The sequence below is a fragment of the Sapajus apella genome, unplaced genomic scaffold (assembly GCF_009761245.1).
Source record: "Sapajus apella isolate SASKATOON/1434 unplaced genomic scaffold, GSC_monkey_1.0 scaffold16, whole genome shotgun sequence".
Lineage (NCBI taxonomy): Eukaryota > Metazoa > Chordata > Mammalia > Primates > Cebidae > Sapajus > Sapajus apella.
In genome coordinates this window covers 2988888-3001861 of record NW_022436956.1, presented here as the reverse complement: position 1 = coordinate 3001861, position 12974 = coordinate 2988888, and the positions used below count along the sequence as shown (strand labels likewise).

The following is a 12974-nucleotide window of genomic DNA, read 5'->3' as shown; positions in this document are numbered from 1 at the left end:
ATAGCACTGTATATAATCTATGTGTTTGTTCTCATTTTTCTCTCCTGTGTGTCCTTCAACCGATTTAGAACTAAATGAGCCTACGAGCTCAACTTTGTTGCAAGGTCAGTATCCTCCTTGCTTTGTGTTTTGTCTCCCCTTCCCTGTACCCCAGAGCCCGCCTTCCCCACTCCCTTTCCCCTGCTGTGCATTACCTGAAGCTCCTGTCTGTAAAGTGTCAGTGGAAGGCTATCGCAGGAGGTGATTGGGAGCCAGGGAGACTTCAAGCTCCCTTTGCTCTGCTCATCCCTAGGAAGATGAGCACACACTCCCTTTGCTCACACTCCCCCAGGAGGGCTGGGAGGTAGAAGGAAAAGTATCGTTAAAATCTCAAAGCCCAGAGATCAGCGCAAAGGCACAAGGTAGAGAGTCAGTCTGGGACCCGTAGAAAGACTACTTCAACCAACTGAGCAGGTTTCATAACAAGGATCTTACTGATGGCCCCTCAGCAGCAGAATCAGACAGCAAGCACACTATGATTCAGATATTCTGTCCGATGTATCAACTGGCTCCTGAGGTTCTCCAAGGGAGGAAGATGCGCATGGCACTGCAGGAGTGGCTGCCAATACTCAATGATTTCCAGGGGATGCCACTGAGGTCTAGTTGGGGGCCTGGCGTTTAGTGGTTCTTTGGTCTTGGGCAAGTCACTAAGCCTTCTTTAGCTCAGTTTCCTCGTCTATACAATACAGTTGATGTGCTTTATCCACCTTACAGAGTTGTCCCAACAGTCAGTGGAGAGTGCATATTACAAAGGCTTTCAACACTGTGTGAGGTGCATGTTGAGTCTCCATACCTAAACTGAAAGGCAAGGACGCCCATCCGCGGAACACCATCAGGGTCCTTCACTCATTTCTCATCAGCCCCTTCTCCACTGTCCCTTTACCTCCTCTTCCACTTCCAGCCCTCCCCTGCAAATACCTCCTGCATCTCTTCCCTGCCTTTGCACATCCCTTCCAATTTTTTCAGTGACCTAGAGTAAGTGACTCATTAAGACTATGACTAACCATCCAAGCAAGTGGTGGAATAAAACATGTGCCATGTGCACTGCTCTCACCCTGAGGACAGTGCTGACCACAGCACTAGCCTTGCAGGAAGGCAGCTGTGAAACCAGGGAGAGGAATGCTTCTCCCACCTTCCACCCCAGTCCCCTGACCTCCTCTCCCACCTCACCCCACACCACCCTGTTCATTTACTCACATTCTGGCTTTGCAAACAGTCATCGGAGGATGGCTGTAGACTTCAGAGGTGGCCTGGGAGATGAAAAGAAATGCATTACATGGGAAGCTGCTTGACAGATGAGGAAAAGTACCTTTATCATGGAAAGAGTGAGGGCTGCTTTCCTCACCTTAGTGATGTATAGCACCACAGCGATGAGCCACGAGCAAGAAAATCAAACAAATAGAAAGGAAACGTGAAGTCAATGGACTTACTCAGATTCAACCTATGATTCAACTTGTGTTTGCTGAACCCCCATGTGAGTGTATTCACAAACATAAAATAGAGAGCAGTAGAAAAGTGGCTAACATATAGCACCAGGGAAGTGAGAGAGCCTGGAGAGTGGACATGCATTGCTATGGCTATGCTTTTGGAAGGACTGAGCTAATTCCGACCCCTGAGATCTTCATTCTCAGAGGAAATTGGAGCCTTTGAAACTCCGGCAGGGGTTTTTAACAAGATGGTATTTAACGGAAGGTGTACTCAGCTCACAGAGAGAACATCTTCCCATATCAAAGTCAACCATGGGAAAATCAACCAGAAACACCAACTAAACCAAAGAGGTCACTTTGCCTGGTCACTGAGCATGGGGCAAGGAGCAGGAGACATTTTTATTAGACCCCATCTGCTGAGAAAAAGCTGGACTGCTCAATTCTCCCTTGTGAACTGTTGAGTCTCAGTGAAAGGTTCTCTGTGCCAACTTGCTACTCTGATTCTTTGGATGTGCTCAACTCATCTCAGCAATCTTCTTGGGCGTATGAGAGAGGGTCAGGGAAGGAGGCTGTGGACATCTAAAATGCTCTGACGGTTGGATTAGTACAGTCTTTATTATAGGTGCTGGATCCTTGTACAGTGGGAAATATTTTAAGAAAACAGCACTTGCACCTGGGCTCATTTACCGCACTCATCTGTGTTCATTCTTCCACCTCCTTTGCTAGCCTTCATTACAATAGAGAGCTATGTATTTTCTCAGGAAATACCCTCCAGGTTTTACTCAGCTTACCTCAGAAATACCAGGAAAGATTTATATAAATGCATGGGTTTCCACTGACAGAGTACGCTTGGCTTTAAGAGAAGTTCAAAGCTATTTTGCTACCCAATAACTGGATGGAGGAGAAGGATTTTGGTAAGAGAATTTCGTTCTTCCTCAGCATTTTCTGCCACCATTGAAGTATTTTTCTGCTTCCCTTTTGCAAACAAAATAGATTGCGTGTCACATCTCCTATTAATATTTGGTGGTGCAGAACTCTTACAGTGATAAATAAGGACTCAAGGATGTTCCACCATCCCTCACCAAACTTCTGTACAGGAAACTGAGTTTACAGTGCAAACTCAGCGGCTCTGTGGTTGTTCATTTTCCACCCACTGGCCCTTCGTCTTTTATCTCCTAGGCATTAAGTCAGATTTGATGTTATCAGTCGGCTGGGAAAGGTTGGCTGATTAATGTCTGTGAACCTCACAGTGACCATCAAATCAATTTATTAAAGAATGGGGGACCAAAGTAAACTTTACATATCAGAAACTCTACATATGCAACAGAAGAGATGATTAGCTCTTCCCTGCAGAGGATTAAAGACAGTTAATTAGGTCAGGTCATCCAGTAGTTAAGCATTTCTGTGGTATGCGTGTGTCTCAATATAAAGGACAAAAGAAAGAAAATTCCCTCACCCTCTTGCCAGAAGGTTTATATATCCATCTTGACATGAAAACAGCCCTCCTCCGGCCACTGGAGCAAGACAACAGCCTGTGCTTACCTGGGCACTCAGATTCAGCTAAATTGGCTTTGCTGGCGAAAATATAACTTTCTGGATTGAGCAGGCATTGAATATTGACTTGGAGATAGGGTGGGAAGGTTCTTTTTACTGTTGTTATTTTTCTTTTTTCCCTTTCTTTTCTCCTCTCCCCTTTCCTCCCTCCCTCTCTTTCTTCCTGTCTTCCTCCCTCCCTTTCTTTCTTCCATCCTTCTTTCTTTCTTGGCAACATATTTTCCCACCCTCCCCGACTTATTGTTAATACATCGTTAACAAAGAAATCAATTAAATTTCCGTCAAGGTCTTTGTGTGGAAAATACATGCTTGAATTGTCAGGGATTGTTTATGTTCCTGATAGTCAAGCTGTTACTCAAAGACTTGAGCTTGTGGCCAGCACTAGCTTTGGTGGCTCAAGCAAGGCTCTTGCTTCTGGAAGCTGGACACCACACACCTGGACAGAAGCATCTCAAGCATAGCACAGAGGGCAGTGCCAGCACATGCACCTTCTCCTTAGTACCAAAGCAAGCGGGGGTGGACTGGAGAGAGCATGATGAGCTTAGAGTATACACCAAAATATCCTGGCATTTCCCCTGCATTGTGGTGGAGTACAAGTGGGATCAGAAGGATGCTATCGTTAACTGGGAGCCTTGAACCCTCGCTACCTGGAAAAGCCCCAGGATGAGTTCCAGCTCAAGGATGAGCATCGAATTGTTCTTTACTTCTATGGATACTAAAAAGAGTTGGCCTTCTTTCAAGTAGTGTGTGTTGGAGATTCAGAGAAAGAGGAAAACAAAATACTCATCTGGATGGAATAATTAAGCTGCAGTTTTTTTCATGTCTTTGCTTTATGGAAAACTTCTGGTATTTCCAGCAGGAACGTGTGCTTTCAATGCATTCTTCTTTCTGATAGTCCCAACTGCCGGATGGAAGCTCTTCCTGTGCCCCTCCTTGCAGCACAATCTGAACCAGCACTCCCATCACTCCCTGGATAGCCTTCCCCAAACTGCTTGTGGTTTGGGGGTAAAAGTTTTATGACTACTTTATCTTCTCAAATCTGTCTTCAGTCCATCCTTCCTCCTTCCAGTTATCTTTTTTCCTTGGCACAGAGAGACTCAAAAATCACTGGTACCTAAATAAGACAATTAGTGAAAATAGCCCCTCCCCCTCCTTAGCTTCTGAACTCGTTTCTGGGGCCCAGCAAGGACTTCAAGGGCCCGTCCTTGTTAAATGCACAGGCAACATGGCGTCCTCACCCCTGGCTTGTCTCCACCATCCTGCTGTACTTCAGATATTTTCTCAATCACAAAACTTTTGATCGTAGATAAACCCTTTACCTCTTTGTACCTTCAGGGTAGCCTCTCAGGGTCGTTAATGGCCACTTAAATCAAGAGGGATATCATATGTCAGGTGACTTTAAAGAATAGACTGAAGGCTTGAATGCACAGGTATGTATTCATCTGACTTTGAACAAATGTTTTAGTTGCTTTTAGGATGAGTTATATCTTGGTTGTCTTTCTGTATGTGAGGACCTTTGCACAGAGAACATAGACTCCCAAGGTATCACTTTGATGCAAAAAGCTTTAGTGCCATTTTCCACCATCTCTGTATCCATGGTGAGCAACAAAGAGGGTAGGAAGAGATTAGAGATCATTCTAAATTCAGGCCAAACAAGGCACCTACTATCAACAGAAAAGGTGGAGAAACTCTGTAGGTTGTTCTGCCAGTTGAAGCTGATGAAATAAAGATCTTTCACAGTCTAGGCAGCAGAAAGGGGCTAGCATCCCAGCATTTCTACAGGGAGGTCCCAGCAAGTGTGACTGCAGCAGCACAGGGTTGGGTCCTACAGCTGCAGGCTGCCCCAGAGAGATGAGGCTTTGTGGGGACTTGGTATTGTCCAACTCCTCAAGGAAAGTCAACATCAGTGGTTTGGGCTCCTCCGGAACATGGAAGCTTACTCACCAGTGTTTCTGAACACATGGCTAAATGCCAGTCAAACTTTCCATTTCAAACACAGCATGAGCACCTACCTCCAAGTGCTATAGTATGATTCCATATGTGCAGTCACCTTTATACTTAAGGCCTACAGGCTTCAACGAATTAGAGGATAGTCTGATGACCAAAGAAAGAAAGTTGTTCCACAAAGGAGTTTTGGTTTGGTGCCTCAGGCCCCAAAGGTGCAACTGTGTCACCTGCTAAAATCAGGCGGATATCTTGCCTCTGCTTCCATCTGTGGTCCAATCTGACTGTCATTCATGGTCCTTCTCCAGCCACCTGCTCACCTCTTGTGGCACCTGGCTTCCCAAGTAAACCAGAAAACCAGAGGGCGGTCACACAGGAGGGCTGGGCAGTGGTCAGGACAGCAGGGGATGTGTGCAAGAGGCCCAGGGAAGCTCCTACGCCGGGAGCACCAGCTTCTTCCTGAAATCTTCTGATGGCAAAGTGAGCGTCTCTGTCGTCTTTCGACCTTAACAGTGGCTTGTTTTTAATTTCTTTTAGAAGTGAAAACTACAGCCCTGACCCCTTGGAAAGGTTGGTATATGTTTCAGGCAGCTGTTGCCTTGGTGGGTGTGGGGTATGTAAAACTCTTCACCTTCTTTCCACGTGCCTTCTTTCCTGAGCTAACTCCAGGAAGCAGCCCAGAGGGAACCTGGACCTTGGGCCATCTCTGTGTCAATTTAGATTAACCCCATCCCCAAGGACCTCCAATCCCTCCTGGGTAGATCCCACTTGCAGCAGCCTAACTTCTCCTTGCTGGCAGCACTAATGAGCACCTGTCAGTGCTGAGAATAGCTCCAGGCCTGGGCTCCTCTGCACAGGCCTGCCTCTTTCCTCACATGGATGCTCTAATGCAGCGATGTTCGCAGACCTTGGCCCTGCATGCTGCCCTTGCTTACATCGTTCTTTCTCTCTCTCTAACTTGGAGCTGGAAGGCAAGCGGTGGGAGGGAGGGGCAGATGGGAGGAAGGGGGAGGTTCTTGGGTGAGTCACTTGGCTACGAATAAAATGCATCTTATTTGAAGCTTTCATTCCTGCCAGATGTTTCCGATGGATAATTGACACTCATCACAGTTCTCTGGGACCCTAACTGTCCCGGTAATTAGTCTCTTTAGGCCTCTGCAGCTCTCTAATGAGACAGAGGCAATAAAGGCATTCACTGTGGAGTGGAGGCGTGGCTGAATGAAGAACAGAGGCCTCATCTGCATGGCCTAGGTCACTAGGCAGATGGGCTGAGCTGTCGCTCTGGCCAGCACTGGCTCTGAGAGGGCCTCACTCCCAGGGTGCTGTGATCCACACCCGCCTGGACCTAAGGTCTTCATCTCATGGAAGCCTTCCTCATAGCATTCATTCAGTGTGAGATCGACTGCCGGACCCAGGCGCACAGCTGTGGTTCCCACCTTAACCTGTACCCAGGAGGAGCAGGCTGTGCGGCCACACTCTCTTCTCTTGATTCTCTGAAGATGTATCTCTGAGATAGTGGGAAGCTAGTTGCATTTGAAAACAGAAGTCAAGAAACTTGGGAAAGCCACTTAAGCTCTCTGAAGTTCAGTTTCCACATGTTAGAAAGGGAGGTAATAATTCTCATCTCCTACATGAGTGTCATTAAGGTGCTATGATAGCTTTCCAAATGCAAGCACTCTGTCTGAAATCCTAATTGACTTTGCTTTGCTTCTGTGTAGACAGCCACTCAGCCACAGGAATTCTCAGTAACTTGTACTGGATATAGTTAGAAACAGGGAGGAAAGATATTTGGAAGAGAAAATTTGGGTAAGGAAGAGGGCAACGTACAATAAAGTTTTTGTTTTGTTTTCTTCAAGTATAATCGTAAGCAAAAGAAAAATACAAAGACAAATAAATGTGGATATGTCAGTATGAATGGCAGTGCCCCTTCCTTCTTTCATCTAATGTTGGTTGAATACCTGCCATGGGCCAATGAGATACAGACTCTGCCCTTAAGGAGCTTACTGCACAGAGGACAGAGGAGGAAATGCAATTAAGTTCGACACAGAAGGAGGAAATACAAATAAGGTAGACAAAGAGAATTATGACACTGGATGGTAAGTATTTTATGGCACTGCTCAAGCCAGGGAATGCTGCCTGGAAGAGGTGTCTGAAGGCTGGAAGAGGAGCTGAAATGAAGAAGAATGATATGCATGAGGAACATTTCAGACAAAGGGGGTAGTGTGTCAAAGTGGGCAAAAAAGACCCGCCCCTGTGTGCACACATGTGGCTGTGTCGCAAGGGGCAAGGGCACTGAACTAGCTGTGGCAAGAAGAGGCACCACAGGTGCAGATGGTAGGCACATCACGAAATCTAGTGCTCGTTCCGATGAGAAGTTGGGCTTGGTGTTAAACTGTTGGACTCAAATAAATGAGGGACGTGATCGATTTGGAGCAGAAACGTCACCCTGGAATGAGCATAAAGAATAAATTCCAGGGGTCAAGGCCACAGGTGGCAAGGCTCAATTTGTGAACATCCAGGTCAGGTGTCCTGGATGTGCTGAAGAGACAGACCGGTTCGGGGGGTGGCGAGTGCATGTACCTGCGGGGTGGGCTGCGGCGGGCAGACTGGATATGGTCACATAGTCAGTGCCAGCTCCTCACCAGCCTGAGATGGAGACGGAGAGATTCAGAGGGGCCTCTCGGGCTTTCCCTAGATATACTACAAGCAAGAGAATGGCTGGCAGGTGCTCGGTGGCCTTTTTCTGTCTTCCATAGGAAGCATTTTCTAACACAACAGGCCAGGGCTCATCCCTACAGGCATTCTCTAGTGCTTCCCAGCAGGGAGCAGAACCACAAAAGAACTCTGAGGGGTATAGCAAGAAGACCAAACACAGGCACCCAGGGAGAGTGCCTGGCATAGCTGCAGGGCCATTGAGATGTGCCACAGGGGGTGTTTGCCCTCTCTCAGTCGTCTCCCGAGCTGCAGAGTCCCCACCCTGGAAACAAGGTTTCAGCGTTTCCTTACATGGTAACCACGCCAGGCCCCTGCTGGGCTGAACACCTGGCTGTGGCGTTCTCCTCCCTGGAGGCTTCCACTGGCTGGTCAGCATGCAAGGAGGGAGTGAAGGAGAGAGGAGAGGACATCTCAATGCAGGGAAGTGGCACTCGTTTTCCGTCTCTTATACCCAGGGCATCTCCGTAGCCATTGGCAGGGAGCAGGAGATGGGAGGCGGGGTGTGCGGGAATTGAATGGAAAATGGATTTCAAAGATGTGCGTGGGTGTTCAGAAGAGCAAATGGGATGAAAGACGCAGAGCAGTGTGCTGACAGGTGTGTGTCCTGCCAGGAGTTCAGCATGCCAGTGTGCAAGACATGTGTGGCATTGCACTGTGTGATGCAGGCGTATGAAGGTAGAATGTGACTAATGACTTGCTGAGGCAAAACGTGAGAGCTGGCTTCCACAAAGGCCCGCTGGGTCAGGTGGACTCAGAGCCACCCTTGTCATCTTAGAGTCCTCAGCCTCAGGCACAGACAAGGGCCTTGGTGGAAAGAATCCTGGAGTTGCCAGACTTCCTCAGAGAACTCTTCCTCTTCATCTCACCCATGAAGGCATCGGGCGGAGGCTTCTCTCCTTTGATTCCAGAGACTGTGCTGTGTAGATGGCAGAGTGAGCGGCTGCAAAGGGAGAGTGTCTGCTGATGTGTTTTGTGGACACAGTGGTTTTAGATTCTAGAAGACACAACCAGTTAGTGATTGATCCTAAATGACTAGCGTGTCTGGGTTGAAATGTAAGTCCTCGGGGGTTTTGCAGGAATGCTCCTTGGTCACCTGTATCCCAGCATGGATGCCTTTGGTTTGGTGTTTTCTCCTTTCTGCAGGGTAAAGAGGAGAATAAGCATCCCCTGGGCTTCTCAGCATGGGGATCTGCACCACTGAGGAGGTCTGGCCTTAGGGATACTAGGAATCACCAGGGAAACGTGAGGTTGATGACCTGTTGCATTTCAATCTTGGGGCTACCTATTCAGCCACTGCCCCTAAAGTAGGGATTTATCCCAAAAGGCCAAGACATAAAGTCATATGGGCAGTGCCTTCAGGCTGGGAGTTCTAGACATGATGGAATAATCCTACATGGAATCAAGAAGCCTGTTTTGATTTTGAATTGCTTTAGCCAGAAATGTCTCCAATGCTGAGGATCCAAGTCAGGCAGGCAAGTTCTGGCTTTCCTCCTTATTCCCAACCCCAGGAGGACATGGGCTTAGTGAGGCCACCAGCTTTAAATACCTCTGCTAAATTGAATGCAACAGAGCATGCCAGAGAACGTCCAGTCTGAGAAGGTGGCCTGGCTCCTTGGGTACCTAATTCATCTAGTCATCCAAACTTACGTACCCTACAGAAACCGAAGCTCCACTGGTCATCTGGTTTCTTGGCCACAAGGGCTGAGGTAGCCAGAAAGCATGTGTTTCAGAACAGTAGGGAAGCTGCTGGGGAGCTGTACCACCTTGCAGTTCTCTTACCTTCTGTGTTTGTCTCCATCTCAAAGAGTATCTCTTTGCCGACCATGTCAGTGTGTGCCTCACAGGGAAAGGTGCCCCCACCTCCCCACCGAAGGACATACACTGAGGCAGGTTGTGCATCCCAATGTCCTCATTAATCTCCACTTACATCCACATGAACAGGAAGGTTTCCTGTTTCTTTGATCTCACCTCCATCCATGTGGGCTGGCTTCAGCCTCGCAGGCATGTAATTCTTGAGCTGCGTCTGCTCTTGCCCCATCCAGATGAGGAAGAGGTCAAGTGCTCCAGGTGGAACCCTGGTGCCCTGCCCTGACATAGAGTGATTGGCAGGATGGCCTCTGTGCCTGAGGCAGCAGCAGCAGCAGGCAGACACATTGTTGGAGCCACAGGCCGAGCAGCTGGAGGGTGGGTGAGTGTTTCAGGCAGGCAGTGCTCGGAAGTGGATGGGTGAGGAGGCACACAGTGCAGGAGTCTGACGTTATTAAAGCTCTGTGTAGGATATTAATGAGTCTGCAGCCTTCTTGAATTTGAGCCTGAGCCATGGCCTTTGCATGCTACGACACAGTAAGGAAGAAGGCCCAGGACACTTTAACCTGAGCCTCACATTCTCTGCTTGCTGGGGAAGGCTTCCTGTTACTTCATGTGTGTGCCTGGGGAGGGGAGTCATAGAACGTTCACTTGTAATGCTAGGGCTGGAACACCACGTGTTTCACTTAGAGGGACACCTCGCCAGGGGCAACACCTCACCAGGGGCAAGGCTGAATGACCAGGCATTGGCCGGACTTTCCTTCCACTTTCTCCCAGGCCACTCACGGCGAGTGTGTTCTCTCCACAGGCCCGGGCGCCGTCAGCGAGGTGAGCAACGGCACGTCGAGGAGGGCAGGCTGTGTCTGGCTGCTGCCTCTTCTGGTCTTGCACCTGCTCCTCAAATTTTGATGGGAATGCCACTTCCCCACCCGGGAAAGGCTGCTGCCACCGCCACCACCGACACAACAGGAACGGAACACCGACAGCAACCAATCAGATATATTCAAATGAAATTAGAAGAAACACAGCCTCACGGGACAGAAATTTGAGGGAGGGAAACAAAGAATACTTTGGGGGAAAAAAGTTTAAAAAAAAAGAAATTGAAAATTGCCTTGCAGATATTTAGGTACAACGGAGTTCTCTTTCTTTTCCCAAATGGGAAGAACGCACACCCGGCTTGGACCCACTGCAAGCTGCATCGTGTGACCTCTCTGGTGCCAGTGTGGGTGAGGGCTCAGCCGCTCTGCCCACAGAGTGCCCTCACGTGGAACATTCTGGAGCTGGCCATCCCACATTCAACCAGTCCATAGAGACGAACAGAGTGAGATCTTCCGGCCCAAGCTTGGCGCTGCGGGCACTTTGGTAGACTGTGCCACCACGGTGTGTGTTGTGTAACATGAAATAAAAAGACAGAGAAAGAGAGAAAAAGGAAAAAAAAATAAGACCGTCCGACAGCAACAACAATCCCACAAACAACAGTCACAAAAAGACACCGTTAAACATTTTTTTTTTCTCATTTTACTACATGGACATCATGGATAACAAGGGATTCTGACTCATTATTAATTTTATTAATTATATTTTCTGATATGAGTCTAGAACTTAGTGCAAAACAAGACAAAACTAAAAAATACACAACTGAAAAGGGTGAAGAGAAGTATGTTTGTTAAACAGTAAAAATGAATTGAATAGTGTTCTTCTTAACTAGGTTTACAACTGGTGGACCACACACCAGGCACTAATCACCTGGTGAGGATTTGGCATATCCACCAAAAATACATCTGATTTAACCAACATCGCCACCAGCGCTACAGATTCCTCCCGATTCTGGCATCTCATGCAGACAATACCATGCTCTCTACACACTGTTTAGAAATGGAAAGGTGATCTGCACTGTATCTTGGGTTTGTTGGCTATGCTTCTTTTGATGACATATATTATACAGTATATATATACATATATTTTTTTTGTTAGAGTTCTAGCCATTTTATTTCTCCGCAGGGTCCTTTCTCAGACATTACTGCATGCTGTATATGGCGTTAGCTGTGTGTTGATCTTCTAAAAGATGATAGAGTTTACTGGTAATTGTGTAATCAGCTCCTGCCTTTTTGTTTTCTTGGGTTCTTTACATGTCAGAGACAGTTATAAAAAGTGAAAAGAGAAAAAAACCCGACTAACACCAGGCGCAGCATCTTTCCAGGTGTGGCCCTGCACGTAGGCCATCCCCAGCGGCCCGCTTCTCCATCCTGCCCTGCGGCATTAACAGGCAGCAAGCAACTGAACAAGGAGAACCGTCAGGACCTACTTGCTTTAGCCCATTATGGGAATCTCTGATGCCTTTGTGACCACTGGAGAGTTCAATCCTCTTGGTTTATTTTATTTAATTTCCCACCTTTGTGTGAGTGTGTATGAAAGAGAAGAAAATGCAATTTTTAGGTAATCTTTTTTTTTCCCTCCCCCGAAAGTCTGGGAACCAGAGAGTCTTCGGGGAGGGGTCCTGGATGTGATGAGGGAAAGTGGGATTGGGGGACAGGGGAGGGTGGGGTTGTCTCTGACTTGACATTAAAAAGTGTTCCATGTCCCTCTTCACCTGGTGTGGTACCTCATTCTACAGCGGTGCGGGGTCACAGCCTTCCTAGCTCAGGTTTGAGGAATGGGGGAGGATGGGCTCTTAAACCCTCCTGGGGTGGAGGGGTGGCAAGTGCCGAGATGACAAACAGAAAGGACATGGGACCTCCTCCATCCCCTGGCAGAGGCAAGGTGAGGGTCATCTGATAGGGACTGCATTTCCAGTGCCTTCAGGAGGTCCTGGCCAGGGCTGCCGGTGTCCAGTGTGTGCTCAAACATCTCACCACACAATGTGGGCAAAGGTCAAGCCTAGTCGGGAGAAGACTTTAGGCCCGATTATTTCTGGGAGGCAGCAGAAAGTCACTGTCACAGAAAAAAAGCAAGAAAACCCCCATGAGCCAAAAACAATCTCCCCTCAACACAAAACAAAACCAACTTGTAACACTGTGTGTTTGGTTTTAAATAATCTCAAACCCCATCAACCAGTCCTCTAAACCCGACCTCCAAACCTCACCTCTAGCCACATAGGAGGAACTGAGAGACAGAATTGGGTCCGAGCAAAAACAACTCAGGAATGACAGCACTTGTATTTCCAGGTCATCTCCACCTGAGAGGAACCAGGGAGGATTGGGACGGAGCTTTGTCATTTCCAGCTGCTTCCGGCAAAACTGAAGAAAGCTATTGACTTCACCTTTTTTTGTGTCCTTCTACCCTTTCACCCTAAACCCGCCCACTTCCCAGCTGCCCCAAGATTTTCCTGGCAGCAAGGTCTGGAACTGCCTGGCCAAGCCTCAGGGATCTTGGCTGCATTGGTGTTTATCCCTTCCTACATCCCGGAACAATGAAAGGGGAGGGGTTTGAGTCTCCTTAGAATGAAAGTGGGTGGATGGAACTGACTATGGGTTGAAATGTAAGTCCTCG

At 47.9% G+C, this 12974-nt stretch overlaps 1 protein-coding gene across 11 annotated transcripts in view; it reads left to right on the top strand.

Annotated features, from left to right (window-relative positions):
- LOC116555929 (neurotrimin) overlaps nucleotides 1-12074 on the top strand; it is a 968350-nt gene extending 956276 nt beyond the window's left edge. For 5 of the 11 annotated variants that reach the window (XM_032284824.1, XM_032284823.1, XM_032284825.1 and 2 more), the window contains 3 exons: nucleotides 69-104; nucleotides 5502-5534; nucleotides 10294-12074. In XM_032284824.1, coding sequence (XP_032140715.1) covers nucleotides 69-104; nucleotides 5502-5534; nucleotides 10294-10394 — 170 coding nt within the window. In that variant the 3' untranslated portion in view covers nucleotides 10395-12074. The remainder of the gene's footprint in view (nucleotides 1-68; nucleotides 105-5501; nucleotides 5535-10293) is intronic. The other 6 variants (XM_032284831.1, XM_032284832.1, XM_032284834.1 and 3 more) reach the window with 3 other exon arrangements.
- The last annotated feature ends 900 nt before the right edge of the window (nucleotides 12075-12974 follow it).